This window comes from Procambarus clarkii, chromosome 61 (genome assembly GCF_040958095.1).
Source record: "Procambarus clarkii isolate CNS0578487 chromosome 61, FALCON_Pclarkii_2.0, whole genome shotgun sequence".
NCBI lineage: Eukaryota > Metazoa > Arthropoda > Malacostraca > Decapoda > Cambaridae > Procambarus > Procambarus clarkii.
In genome coordinates this window covers 16483239-16497483 of record NC_091210.1, presented here as the reverse complement: position 1 = coordinate 16497483, position 14245 = coordinate 16483239, and the positions used below count along the sequence as shown (strand labels likewise).

General features: G+C 41.3%; 4 protein-coding genes across 4 annotated transcripts; all 4 read right to left on the bottom strand.

Moving 5' to 3' along the window:
- Positions 1-1274: 1274 nt before the first annotated feature.
- On the bottom strand, positions 1275-2169 carry LOC138354099 (pro-resilin-like). The gene is made up of 3 exons (XM_069307924.1): positions 2127-2169; positions 1814-1936; positions 1275-1597 (listed from the first exon to the last, which is right to left on the bottom strand). The coding sequence occupies exons 1-3, from the start codon at positions 2136-2138 to the stop codon at positions 1304-1306; spliced, it is 429 nt and encodes a 142-aa protein (XP_069164025.1). The 5' UTR covers positions 2139-2169; the 3' UTR covers positions 1275-1303.
- A 2418-nt stretch (positions 2170-4587) lies between these two features.
- On the bottom strand, positions 4588-5835 carry LOC138354033 (pro-resilin-like). Its single transcript, XM_069307746.1, has 3 exons — positions 5801-5835; positions 5170-5298; positions 4588-4904 (listed from the first exon to the last, which is right to left on the bottom strand). Exons 1-3 carry the CDS (start codon positions 5810-5812, stop codon positions 4629-4631), a joined length of 417 nt encoding a protein of 138 aa, XP_069163847.1. The 5' UTR covers positions 5813-5835; the 3' UTR covers positions 4588-4628.
- Positions 5836-8286: 2451 nt separating this feature from the next.
- On the bottom strand, positions 8287-9200 carry LOC123774344 (pro-resilin-like). Its single transcript, XM_045768515.2, has 3 exons — positions 9176-9200; positions 8877-8999; positions 8287-8658 (listed from the first exon to the last, which is right to left on the bottom strand). Exons 1-3 carry the CDS (start codon positions 9185-9187, stop codon positions 8365-8367), a joined length of 429 nt encoding a protein of 142 aa, XP_045624471.1. The 5' UTR covers positions 9188-9200; the 3' UTR covers positions 8287-8364.
- A 2016-nt stretch (positions 9201-11216) lies between these two features.
- LOC123774346 (pro-resilin-like) lies at positions 11217-12486 on the bottom strand. The gene is made up of 3 exons (XM_045768517.1): positions 12437-12486; positions 11823-11951; positions 11217-11557 (listed from the first exon to the last, which is right to left on the bottom strand). The coding sequence occupies exons 1-3, from the start codon at positions 12446-12448 to the stop codon at positions 11282-11284; spliced, it is 417 nt and encodes a 138-aa protein (XP_045624473.1). The 5' UTR covers positions 12449-12486; the 3' UTR covers positions 11217-11281.
- Between the last annotated feature and the right edge of the window lie 1759 nt (positions 12487-14245).

Here is a 14245-nt window from a genome sequence, read left to right as displayed (position 1 = left end):
GATGAAGTAACCATGTCGTGCGGCAATCGACTAAGGCACGTCTGAGATCATCCAAGACTTATGTTCGAACCTTCATCACGGCCCTTGTGTATTTGTTCAATAAAATGCATGGTTGGAGTCGCCTGGCGTCAAGGCGACCACCATGGAACGTCTTGGCTATGACTCCTCCTCCCGGTGAATATCTTATTAATTCGAGAAGTAAACAATTATTATGTAAAACACTTAACTTTAATCAATAAATTAGTTAGATATATTTAATGGTTGCTTACTTGGTACTTGTATTATGTGTGCCTATAGCCAACTCTGCACCATCCTATCGCCAACTATCTACACAGGCCCGTACACACACAGCTTTGGGAAGTAAGGAGACTTACCATAGGTCGGAACAAGGCTGGTTGATATTGACTGCTAACTGTTGGAACCTCAACGTGCGGCGTCAGGGTCCTACAGTTGTTGTTAAACCAGCATGTGTTGGGACCTGTCGTTGGTGAAGAAGAATGGCGCACCTTCCTTCCTCACCCGCGTTCCTGGGTCAATGTAGAGTCTTATTATTAACTCTGGAGTGACCAGTAAATTATTACTGATCATAAGATCACGTTTCTATTATTAATTTGATAACCTTTCTAAGTATTAACTTCGAAAACCGCTTCTTTGAATTATTAACTAACAAGAAAAATTTAGCAACTCAATCATCTCACATCAAAGAAGGAAGGGTCTGGCGAGCTGTTGCGTCAGCCACAACGGCGCGCTTTAAGGGTATTATATCACAACAGAGGACGAATCCTCACAGTTGTTTATTATTAAATATAATTAGTATTGATTTATTTATGCTTATACGTGGGGACATATTTCCCACAAAACCAATACCAGAGTGGAAGCACTCACACTCGTGACAAAAAGACCAGAGTAGAAGCACTCTGACTCGTCTCAAGCAGACCAGCGTACAAGAACTCTGATTGTTGTACAATTCTGAGCAATTTTGACAATTTGCGATCATGACTTGTACAGTAGAGCGAAAGAATTTTGATTCTCATTGATATTTCAAAGTGTAATAATTCAAGTAAACTCCTTATTGCAAATTGTTTTCTATATTTTGCAGGTTTCTGATTAATAAATCAGAAACCTGATTAATTATAAAATCAGAAACCTATTTCTGATTTCTAAAGTAATATCTGTTCTTGCCAAATGTCATCAAATTCATCTAGAAATAAAATTCTTATTGACTTCAATCTTTGTTTTATTCAGGTCATTTGGTTAATAAATACTATCAGAATTAAAGAATGTAGTATAATGCTAAGTCAAATTATGCATAAGCTGGGGCGGGCGTGTAGCTAGGAGCGGGCTTGTAGGCGGGGGCGGGCTTATAGGCGGGGGCGGGCTGGTAGGCAGGGTACTTGGCCTCGCCCTCGTAGCTCACTACAGGTACGTAGCCGGAGTCGCCGCTCACTCCGTAAGTCACCTTCTGCTGGCGACCGTCGGGAAGCTGGACGTAATAAGTACCCTTGGTGTCGTAGCCGTCGCGAGACTCTTGGTGACCGAAGTCGTTGCCGGAGTAGTCGTCTCTTACGGCGTACTGTGAGTTGTACTGAGGAGGAGTCTGTGGGGGAATTGTTTACACTGAAACAAATTCATAAAACTTCACCTTAATGGTTCCTCATCACAAGCTCCAACAATTTCACCTACTAGGACACTATATCTACTTATCAAACTTTCAGACGATAATAACAAAATATATATTACAGAAGAATAATGTCAATATATGATCATATTATTTAGTTCTAAATACTGTATATCATATATATATTAGTCATACATCAGGATAAGCTGGAGCACCGTAGACAGGTTTTGGGGGAGTGTATGATGGGGGTGGACCGTACACTGGGGGAGGTTCAGGGCGGGCGAGGGTGACAGCCACAAGGGCAGCCATCACTAGAACCTACAGAACCAGGCATCAACACTTATTATATGACATGGAATTAAAACATTATACCAATGAGCTCTGCTATTAAATGACGTATTGCACACTACAATGATAATATATAATATTCGCAGTTCTGATACTCTTGATTTTCTGTCATATTGTCATATTACAAGAAACACTTGTAAACAAGAAGGGAGATCCCCACCTTGGCAGTCATGTTGGTAGAGAAATGTGAAGGCGACTGATGGCTTCCCAGGCAGACCAGAGCCTTTTATACAGAAGTTTCTCCCAAGGTCACGTGACGTAAAAGTTCTCCACTCTACACTATATTTAGAGGGCTGAAATGTCTTCAAATGTCCTGGAAGAGAATTTGGTAAAAACATTCATGGAAGAACTCACATTTTGAGTAAGAGAATACATGTGATACTTCGTTTATCCAATTATAATAATTTACATATCCACTCAATTTACAAGAGAGAATGTCTGTCTGTTTAAGGTTGGGGCCACACTTTTGCAGTTGGTCTCACGCAACTTTGCAGTGAATTGTGAGTGTCAAAGAATGGCTGGGGTCTCTCTTTAGGTAGGAATGACTCCAATTCCGAGAACCAACGGCTCTTATGAAACCTGGAATATGGGTTTTATTGTCAATAGATTGTTAGGATGGACTTTCAAGACAATGCACTCAGAGTTTGCCAGTGCAGACCACTTATCACATGCCTTCGAATGACTAACCATCCTGTGTGATGGGTATTTTAACATCACGTAGCAGGCTTTTGACACACTGTACTCCCCCTTCATATTGTCTAGGGTAGCTGCTGAAATGAAGATGTACCTAAATGTGTTAAAAAAAATTATTTATGTCGAATCAACTTTGATAATATTGATTCAAACTCGAGTATGCTTTGTTCACTGATAGCAAGAGCAGGGGATATAAAGGGACGTTAAATGAATGTGATAGAGGGAAGGAGAACGGGAGAGAGAAGTAGAGAGAGACTGGGAGGGAGGGAGATTTGAAGAATGTGAGGAAGGGACGATGGGACTAAAGGAGCGAGAATGGGAAAATGGGAGAATGGGAGGGAGAAAGAGAGAAACCTCGGCTCTGCTAGGTACCCCATCAATCAATAAAAGAGAATGTTTGTCCAAGGTTTTAATCTAGTCGCTTGAGGATAGCCTCCCACAACTTTATATGATCGAGGACTTTATGGAGAGTCTCACAGGGTGTTCGTCGTCGGCCACAATACCACCCTTAAAGAGGGAAACGTCCTCTACACCCACTTAACGAAATCAGTTGATATGAAATGTGCAACTAAAACTCAGTATAGTTGAGAGTCGAGTAAAAATGCCTACACAACACAGAGAGTAATTACACCAACGTGATGTGTCAATGAGAAGATCCGTGGGAGCCGTGATGAGGGTTCGAACTTATGCAGTGGGTGTTCCCAAGCAAACGCCCCAGTCAACTAGGCTACGACAATGTAGCTCATGTGTTTACACCGCCGTCCAGTCTTCTACTGGACGAACTGCAGCAGCATGTAGGTATTATAGAAATAATATTTGCACATAGACTATCAGCGTCAGGTTAAACAACGGGCTGAGCTCCACACAAACAGAACTAGCGGCACTACAACTAGCTACCAGAACATTAAATCACATAGGAGGAAGAATAATAATTTGTGATTCAAAGTCTGCTCTTCAAGCAGACTTCTTCTGCAAGATCGGCAGCTCGAACTCCACACTAGCAAATATAAATGACCTGATCGCTTCTGAGAGTAAAGAGCTCATAATCTTCTTTGTATGGATGACATCACACATAAATATAACCTATCATAATGACACAGGCATTGCAACCAAATTAGCTTGTAACAAAGGTGAAACTGAATAAGGCCTAGATCCGATAGGAGAGAAATTACCGACTCTCAACGGACACAGTATTAGTATAAAAGGCTGTGATTTATTCAGATTCTAAAACCATGTTTATGGGCAGGACAAAACGTCCAACAGACAGCGACACAGTGGTTGCAAAGTCTGATTAATCACAAAACACACTATGTTACAAATTGTGTTTCGCAAATAAGTAGAGGGTGCTCGTTTCTGGTAATAAAGGATATGTGACCTGAGGTCGAACACATTGACTCAGAATTGATGATGTATATCTTTATTCTATTCTAAAATCATTTTACATTGACAAGGGCGATAAATGGCAATAAGTTCAAAGGCTCCTCCGACCAGAGCTGGAGTGAGTAACTCCTAAATAATGGATGGTCGCACTACCAGCTTGGAACCTTCTATGTTAAGCTTAGCAGAAGATCCTGTGTGTATCCGAACAAAGGTACTATACTATTATATCACTGCGCATGTAGGAATGAGCCAGTAAGAAGAGGCATTGAATGTGATCTAGTAATTTCAGGTCTTGAATGTGATTCAAAAGGATGAGACAAGCATTTCCAATCATCGTAGAGCAGCACATAAACAATCCGCACCAGAATTTAAGGTTGTCTAAGCGTTACACCTGATTACCAAAGTACTATTGCAATATTAAAGTGATTTGCATCAGCGGAATAAAACAAAACTTTCTCTTTCATATATACTTTTTCACTGTCACTTTTCATAGGGAATCTGTAAATTCAAAAATCTTATTTAAGTTAGTAGCTTTATTCATGACATTTCAGTAAAATAATCAGTCGGAATTATATGAATAATTTTTTTATTAGGCGTAAGATGGGGTAGGTTGGTAGGCTGGGGTGGGCTTGTAGGCTGGGGCGGGCTGGTAGGCTGGGTACTGGGCTTCACCCTGGTATTCAACCTGGGCTACGTAACCGGAGTCGCCACTGACGACGTAAGACACTTTCTGTACGCGACCGTCGGGAAGCTGGACGTAGTAAGTTCCCTTGGTGTCGTACCCATTGCGATTTTCTTGGTGGCCAAAGTCGTTGCCGGAGTAGTCGTCCTTCACGGCGTACTGGGAGTCGTACTGGGGAGGTGTCTGTGAAAAACAGAATTTTTCCAAAATGTGTATATGCGTAGGGAATTACAGACAGCATTTCCTATATTAACCCTAATTTACTCCCTACCTGACAATTACAAATTAGGAACTATGAAAGACTTCCATTAAATTGTCTTTAAACTTGAAAAAGATTATTTGACATTCCTATTAAAACAAACTAACCTATTTGAACTTCGAAAGAATTCTAGTTAATTCCGTTACCAATAACTTTTGAGGTGTTGGTGTTTGAAAATTAAAAACATACATCAGGGTAAACTGGAGCTCCATAAGCTGGTCTTGGTGGACTGTAGGCTGGCACAGGCGGGGGCCCGTATGTTGGTGGAAGTTCTGGGCGGCCGAGAGCAACTGCCACAATGGCTGTCAGGAAAAAAATCTGCAGGATGTGACAGGAAAATTTTGGCTAAAACATCACCAGGACGACATTTCTCAACTATATATTTATATGATATTGAACTATATCTCTGTTTGGTTTGCTTATTACACAACAGCAATAGCTTACAGAATTGCTTATCACAATAGCATTCAGACCAACACCAAGTTTGGACTGAATGCTGTCTGGTTTGGTCTTAAGACAGGCTTAAGGCCTGTCTACCTCTAGAAGGTATTAAAGCCACAAACACGGTTAAGCCGTGTTTATCTTACTGGAAAAAACAGCAAGTTTGATGTTAGGTTCTTGGCCTGTCAACCTCTAGAAGCCTCATGAGTTTATTGACCAACATCAAGTATTCTTCAGTCCCAAACATAATTCAGGAATAAATTAAATAAACACCGAGTAACAGAACATGTGAACCGCGTTCCCATTCACTACTATATGTTATATATGTTTCAATTATGAAGCCAACAAGTTCTCCATACAGAGAGTAAGAACTCTCCACCTTGTAAGTCATGCTGGCACTGAGCTGTGAAGGCGACTGATGCTTGTCTGGGGCAGACCGTCGTCTTATATACCAGCAGCCACGCCCAGGGTCACGTGATGGGGCGTGTTTGGAACTCGCGGAGCTGACACCATTCTTACGAAGGTGAAACGTCTTTTGACTCTGCAATGGTAATGGTGTCGATATAAATAACAGGAAGAAGATATTATGTGATCAGCGACAGGTAGTAGGGAATGCTGCAGTTCTTGAATGTGGTTAAAAGTGCAATCAAACATAATGTGAGCGGTGCACTTAACTTAGGTCACATGAGAATTAATGGAAATGACATGTTCTAGAAGTGGTCTAATATCCGGGGATTAAAAGAACTAAATATCTTAAAACCCGTGTGTGCTCTCATAAATGTGAACAGAGTACAAGTGCTCTGACCCGTGATAACAAGACCGGAGTACTAGCACTCTGACTCCAGACAACTGTGTAGGGAATGTAGTTGATTTAATTCTTATTTCGATTTAGAGGACTTTAAAATGTTTAATCGTGGCACACACTCTTACACCTAGGGGAAGGGGGTTTAATGTTAATGAAATTCAGTCCTCACAGTTTGTAGGGTAAATTGTAGTAATTAAATGTTGACTTACTGATACGAGTTCAGTACTTAAGCTTCATGAAATGTACACACACATACAATCACACCCTACAACATGGGAGGACACACATACGACCAGAAGCCCAGAGGAACAAACTCAGGGTTATTATTAATAATTGAAGTAGATGCAATAAATATGCAGCAAGATCTGAACAATGTTAGTAAATATATATATTCTTATCTGGTGAGATGACTTCCTAAAGTGGGGCGGATCCTATGGTAATCTGTAATCCAGAAGAAATTATATATCTAGCGTGCGTGGCCGGACTACCGGCTCACCGTAGCCCGTGCTACTTGGAACTTTTGTTCCGAGTTGCTGAATCAAAACAACTACAACACTATCATGTGTTATACACAAAAATCACAGTAGCGTGATGCATCAAATGAATAAATCCTCAAGGGCCGTGATGAGGGTTCTAGCGTACGTCCAGGATGATCCCAGGATGAAGTAACCATGTCGTGGGGCAATCGACTAAGGCACGTCTGAGATCATCCAAGAATTAAGTTCGAACCCTCGTCACGGCCCTTGTGTATTTGTTCAATAAAATACATAGCTAGAGTCGCCTGGCGTTAAGGCGACCACCATGGAACGTCTTGGTCATGACTTCTCCTCCCGGTGAATATCTTATTAATTCGAGAAGTAAAAAATAATTATGTAAAAACACTTAACTTTAATCAATAAATTGGTTAGATATATTTAATGGTTGCTTACTTGGTACTTGTAGTTTGTGTGGCTATAGCCAACCCTGCACCATCCTACCGCCAACTATCTACACAGGCCCGTACACACTATGTAATGCATTAGGCAGTGATGTGGTGGAGGTTGACTTTATACACAGTTTTAAATATAGATATGATAGAGCCCAGTAGGCTCAGGAACCTGTACACCTGTTGATTGACAGTTGAGAGGCAGGACCAAAGAGCCAAAGCTCAACCCCCGCAAGCACAAATAGGTGAGTACACACACAACTTTGGGAAGTAAGGAGACTTACCATAGGTCGGAACAAGGCTGGTTGATATGGACTGCTAACTGTTGGAACCTCAACGTGCGGCGTCAGGGTCCTACAGTTGTTGTTATACCAGCATGTGTTGTGACCTGTCCTTGGTGAAGAAGAATGGCGCACCTTCCTTCCTCACCCGCGTTCCTGGGTCAATGTAGAGTCTTATTATTATCTCTGGAGTGACCAGTAAATTATTACTGATCATAAGATCACGTTTCTATTATTAATTTGATAACCTTTCTAAGTATTAACTTCGAAAACCGCTTCTTTGAATTATTAACTAACAAGAAAAATTTAGCAACTCAATCATCTCACATCAAAGAAGGAAGGGTCTGGCGAGCTGTTGCGTCAGCCACAACGGCGCGCTTTAAGGGTATTATATCACAACAGAGGACGAATCCTCACAGTTGTTTATTATTAAATATAATTAGTATTGATTTATTTATGCTTATACGTGGGGACATATTTCCCACAAAACCAATACCAGAGTGGAAGCACTCAGACTCATGAAAAAAAACATAGTAGAAGCACTCTGACTCGTCTCAAGCAGACCAGCGTACAAGAACTTTGATTATTTTAAAATTCTGAGTAATTTTGACGATTTGCGATCATGACTTGTACAGTAGAGCAGAAGAATTTTGATTCTCATTGATATTTCAAAGTGTAATAACTCAAGTAAACTTCTTATTGCAAATTGTTTTTCTATTTTTTGCAGGTTTCTGATTAATAAATCAGAAACCTGATTTATTATAAAATCAGAAACCTGTTTCTGATTTCTAAATTAATATCTGTTCTTGCCAAAATGTCATCAAATTCATCTAGAAATAAAATTCTTATTGACTTCAATCTTTGTTTTATTCAGGTCATTTGGTTAATAAATACTACCAGAAATAAAGAATGTAGTATAATACTAAGTCAAATTATGCATAAGCTGGGGCGGGTGTGTAGCTGGGAGCGGGCTTGTAGGCGGGGGCGGGCTTGTAGGCGGGGGCGGGCTGGTAGGCTGGGTACTTGGCCTCGCCCTCGTAGCTCACTACAGGTACGTAGCCGGAGTCGCCGCTCACTCCGTAAGTCACCTTCTGCTGGCGACCGTCGGGAAGCTGGACGTAATAAGTACCCTTGGTGTCGTAGCCGTCGCGAGACTCTTGGTGACCGAAGTCGTTGCCGGAGTAGTCGTCTCTTACGGCATACTGTGAGTTGTACTGAGGAGGAGTCTGTGGGGGAATTGTTTACACTATAACAAATTCTCATAAAACTTCACCTTAATGGTTCATGATCACAAACTCCAACAATTTCAACCACTAGAACACTATACCTAATTATCAAACTTTCAGATTGAAATAACAATATATATTACATAAGAATAATGCCATTATATGATCAACTTATTTAGTTCACAATTCTGTACATCAAATATACACTAAACTCTTACATCAGGATAAGCTGGAGCACCGTAGACAGGTTTTGGGGGAGTGTATGATGGGGGTGGACCGTACACTGGGGGAGGTTCAGGACGGGCGAGGGTGACAGCCACAAGGGCAGCCATCACTAGAACCTACAGAACCAGGCATCAACACTTATTATATGACATGGAATTAAATCATAATATCAATGAGCTCTGCTATTAAATGACGTATTGCACACTGCAGTGTTAATATATTCGTAGTTCTGATACTCCTGATTTATGTCATATTACAAGAAACACTTGTAAACAAGAAGGGAGATCCTCACCTTGGCAGTCATGTTGGTAGAGAAATGTGAAGGCGACTGATGGCTTCCCAGGCAGACCAGAGCCTTTTATACAGCAGTTTCTCTCAAGGTCACGTGACGTAAAAGCTCTCCTCTCTACACTATATTTAGAGGGCTGAAATGTCTTCAAATGTCCTGGAAGAGAATTTGGTAAAAACATTCATGGAAGAAATCACATATTGAGTAAGAGAATACATGTGATGCTTCGTTTATCCAATTATAATAATTTACATATACATCTCAATTTACAAGAGAGAATGTCTGTCTGTATAAGGTTGGGGCCACACTTTTGCAGTTGATCTCACGCAATTTTTCAGTGAATTGTGAGTATATGGCGAGTGTTAAAAGATGGTAGGGGTCTCCCTTTAGGTAGGAATGATTTTTATTTGGGTTTCATTGTCAATAGAATTTTAGATTAAACCTTTCAGATAACGCACTTAGAGTTTGCCAGTGTAGACCACTTATCACATGCCTTTGTATGACTACCCATCCTGTGTGATGGGTATTTTAGCATTACGTAGCTAGCTTTTGACACACTGTACTCCTCCTTCATATAGTCTAGGGCAGCTGCTGAAATGAAGATGTACCTAAATGTGTTAACAAAAAGTTATCTATGTCGATTCAACTTTGATAATATTGATTCAAACTCAAGTATGCTCTGCCCACTGGGAGCAAGAGCAGGGGAGGATAAAGGGACGTACATTGAATGTGAATTGAATTTTCAGAGGGAAGGAGAACGGGAGAGAGAGAGAGAGATAGGGAGACTGGGAGGGAGGGAGATTAGAAGAATGTGAGGGAGGGAGGATGAGACTAAAGGGAATAGAATTGGAAAACGGGAGAATGGGAGGGAGAGAGAAAGAAAGAAACCTCGGCTTTACTAGGTACCCCATCAGTCAATAAAAGAGAATGTTTATCCAAGGTTTTAATCTAATCGCTTGAGGATAGCCTCCCACAACTTTATATGGTGGTTGGAGACTTTATGGAGAGTCTCACAGGGTGTTCGTCGTCGACCTCAATACCACCCTTGAAGAGGGAAACGTCCTCTACACCCACTTAACGAAATCAGTTGATATGAAATGTGCAACTAAAACTCCATATAGTTGAGAGTCGAGTAAAAATGCCTACACAACACAGAGAGTAAGCACATCAACGTTATGTGTCAATGAGAAGATCCGTAGGAGCCGTGATGAGGGTTTGAACCTATGCGGTGGGTGTTTCCACATACACAGCCTAGTCAACTGGGGTACGACATGGTAGCCTATGTGTCTACACCGCCGGCTCAGCCCAATCTTCTACTGGACGAACTGCAGCAGCATGTAGGTTTTATAGAAATAATATTTGCACATAGACTATCATCGTCAGGTTAAACAACGGGCTGACCTCTACATAAACAGAACTAGCGGCACTACAACTAGCTACCAAAATATTAAAACACATTGGAGGAGGAATAATAGTTTGTGATTCAAAATCTGCTCTTCAAACAGACTTCTCCTGCAAGATCGGCAGCACGAACCCCATACTAGCAAATACAAATGACGTGATGGCTTCTGAGAATAAAGAGCTCATAATCTTCTTTGTTCCATGCTGGAGTGAGTAACTCCTAAATAATGGATTGTCGCACTACCAGCATGGAACCTTCTATGTTTAGTTTAACAGAAGTTCCTGTGTGTTTCCGAACAAAGGTACTATACTATTATATCACTGCGCTCGTAGGAATTATCCGGTAAGAAGAGGCATTGAATGTGATCCAGTAATTTCAGGCCTTGAATGTGATCTAGTAATGGCTGGCCTTGAATGTGATTCAAAAGGATGAGACAAGCATTTCCAATCATCGTAGAGCAGCACATAAACAATCCACACCAGAAGCTTAGGTTGTCTAAGCGTTATGTCTGATTACCAAAGTACTATTGCAAAATTATATTGATTTGCATCAATGGAATAAAACAAAACTTTCTCTTTTATATATAAGTTTTCACTATCACTTTTCATAAGGTAATTTGTAAATTCAAAATTCGTATTTTAATCAGTAGCTTTATTCATGACATTTCAGTAAAAAAATCAGTCGGAATTATATGAATAATTATTTTATTAGGCGTAAGCTGGGGTGGGCTGGTAGGCTGGGGCGGGCTTGTAGGCTGGGGCTGGCTGGTACGCTGGGTACTGGGCTTCACCCTGGTATTCAACCTGGGCTACGTAGCCGGAATCGCCACTGACAACGTAAGACACTTTCTGTACGCGACCGTCGGGAAGCTGGACGTAGTAAGTTCCCTTGGTGTCGTAACCGTTGCGATTTTCTTGGTGGCCAAAGTCGTTGCCGGAGTAGTCGTCCTTCACGGCGTACTGGGAGTCGTACTGGGGAGGTGTCTGTGAAAAACAGAATTTTCCCAAAATGTGTATATGCGAAGGGAATTACAGACAGCATTTCCTATAATAACCCTAATTTACTCCCTACCTGACAATTACAAATTAGGAACTATGAAAGACTTCCATTAAATTGTCTTTAAACTTGAAAAAGATTATTTGATATTCCTATGAAAACAAACTAACCTATTTGAACTTCGAAAGAATTCTAGTTAATTCCGTTACCAATAACTTTTGAGGTGTTGGTGTTTGAAAATTGAAAACATACATCAGGGTAAACTGGAGCTCCATAAGCTGGTCTTGGTGGACTGTAGGCTGGCACAGGCGGGGGCCCGTATGTTGGTGGAAGTTCTGGGCGGCCGAGAGCAACTGCCACAATGGCAGCCAGGAAAAAAATCTGCAGGATGTGACAGGAAAATTTTGGCTAAAACATCACCAGGACGACATTTCTCAACTATATATTTATATGATATTCAACTATATCTCTGCTTGGTTTGCTTATTACACAACAGCAATAGCTTACAGAATTGCTTATCACAATAGCATTCAGACCAACAGCAAGTTTGGTGTAAAGCTTAAGGCCTGTTTACCTCTAGAAGGTTATTAAAACCACATACACGGTTAAGCCGTGTTTACCTTACTGGAAAAAAAACAGCAAGTTTGATGTTAGGTTCTAGGCCTGTCAACCTCTAGAAGGTTATTGAAGCCTCTTGAGTTTACTGACCAACATCAAGTATACTTCAGTCCCAAACATAATTCAGGACTAGAATAAACACCGAGTAGCGGAACATGTGAACTGCGTCCCCATTCACTACTATAAGTTATATATGCTTCAGTTATGAAGCCAATAAGTTATCCATACAGAGAGGAAGAACTCTCCACCTTGTAAGTCATGCTGGCACTGAGCTGTGAAGGCGACTGATGCTTCTCTGGGGCAGACCGTCGCCTTATATACCAGCAGCCACGCCCAGGGTCACGTGATGGGGCGTGTTTGGAACTCGCGGAGCTGACACCATTCTTACGAAGGTGAAACGTCTTTTGACTCTGCAATGGTAATGGTGTCGATATAAATAACAGGAAGAAGATATTATGTACTCACCTAGTTTTTCTTTCGGGGGGTTGAGATCTGGCTCTTTGGTTCCACCTCTCAACTGTCAAGCAACTGTGTACAGATTCTGGAGGCTATTAGGCCATATCAAATCTACACTTGAAACTGTGTATGGCGTCTGCTTCCACCACATCACTGCCTAATGCATTCCATTTGTTTACTATTCTAACACTGGAAAAATTATTTCTAATGTCTCTGTGGCTCATCTGTGTACTAAATTTCCACCTGTGTCTCCTTGCCCACTGATCACTATGTGATTAATGACATTGGACAGGGAAAGCTGCAGTTCTTGAATGTGGTTAAAGGTGTAATGAAGCACTTAACAAGTGAGCAGTTAACGTAACTTTGATCACGTGAGAGTAACTGAACGATAGGTCAATGACTAAAAAAGCAATATGTTCCAGATGTGCTCTAACTTCCTGGGAATTAAGTGATTTTAACGTCTTGAAACGCAAGTGTTTTATATATAAGTTTGACGAGAGAACAAGCACTGGACTCGCTACAACGAGACCAGAGTACAAGTTTCTTCCGACCAGAGTACAAGTTTCTTCCTCTAGGATATTCAAGACGCCAGTCACTGGAGTTAAGGGTTTGGGACGCCAGTTTCTGGGGTTTAGGGTCTGAGACGCCAGTCATTGGGGTTAAGGGCCTGGGAAACAAGGACTCATTACTTGTTAGAAAACATTATTTAAGTCTTTGTTTTGATTTCGTCTTTCTTTTCGTTACCCTTCTCATTTCTTGTTATTATTCTTGTTTATTTATTATCTTCGTTCTCTTCCTAATATACCAAAGTTGGTAAGTAGTCTAAGGCTGTGAGAAGGACGAGTAGGGGCAGGAATTTCTGAGGCAATGAAGGGAGATAAAGGGTAAAGTCTTAATGTGAGGTGTCGAAAGGAAAGTGATAAAGTCTGAAGAAGTGACGAGTGTGAGGGGAGGAATGATTGAGTCTCTGAGATGACGAGAGGGCTTAAGTCTGTGAGGTTACTGTTTAGGGAGACTAAGGTCTATGAGGCGACCATGAGGTAAGGAAATAGAGTGAGTGAATGAAGGGGAAATAATTATGAACTCATGAACTCATTGTGTCAGATGCGTTCTGCGAAGGAAGAACATTTGGTCTCCTGTACACGTCCGTCACCACGAGTTCAACAGACCACAGAACAATTGAGATCTCAGCATTTCAACAATTGCCTCAAAAACGTCCCCCTCGAATGATGCTAACAATCTCTGGATTTCAGGCGAGGAGTCACAATAACGTGGCTGAAGTATGTTGACTAGAAGTTGAAGGGACGACGATGTTTCGGTTCGTCCTGGACCATTCTCAAGTCTCACAATCGACTTGAGAATGGTCCAGGACGGACCGAAACGTCGTCGTCCATTCAACTTCTAGTGTGTGGTCTGGTCAACATCTCTGGATTTGCTATAGCGAAGAAAATTTACTGTTCTAACCAAGCCAGAGACGCACGAACCCAAGCCACCCACCTAACCTAACCCCAGCCACCCACCTAACCTAACATAACCTAACCCAAGCCACCCACCTAACCTAACATAACCTAACCCAAGCCACCCACCAAAAATACCCAAAG

Coding starts and splice junctions, on each gene's coding strand:
- LOC138354099 (XM_069307924.1), bottom strand. Junction 1,598..1,813: donor GTGCTCCAGCTTATCCTGAT/GTATGACTAATA, acceptor ATTCCCCCACAG/ACTCCTCCTCAGTACAACTC.
- LOC138354033 (XM_069307746.1), bottom strand. Junction 4,905..5,169: donor GAGCTCCAGTTTACCCTGAT/GTATGTTTTTAA, acceptor TGTTTTTCACAG/ACACCTCCCCAGTACGACTC.
- LOC123774344 (XM_045768515.2), bottom strand. Junction 8,659..8,876: donor GTGCTCCAGCTTATCCTGAT/GTAAGAGTTTAG, acceptor ATTCCCCCACAG/ACTCCTCCTCAGTACAACTC.
- LOC123774346 (XM_045768517.1), bottom strand. Junction 11,558..11,822: donor GAGCTCCAGTTTACCCTGAT/GTATGTTTTCAA, acceptor TGTTTTTCACAG/ACACCTCCCCAGTACGACTC.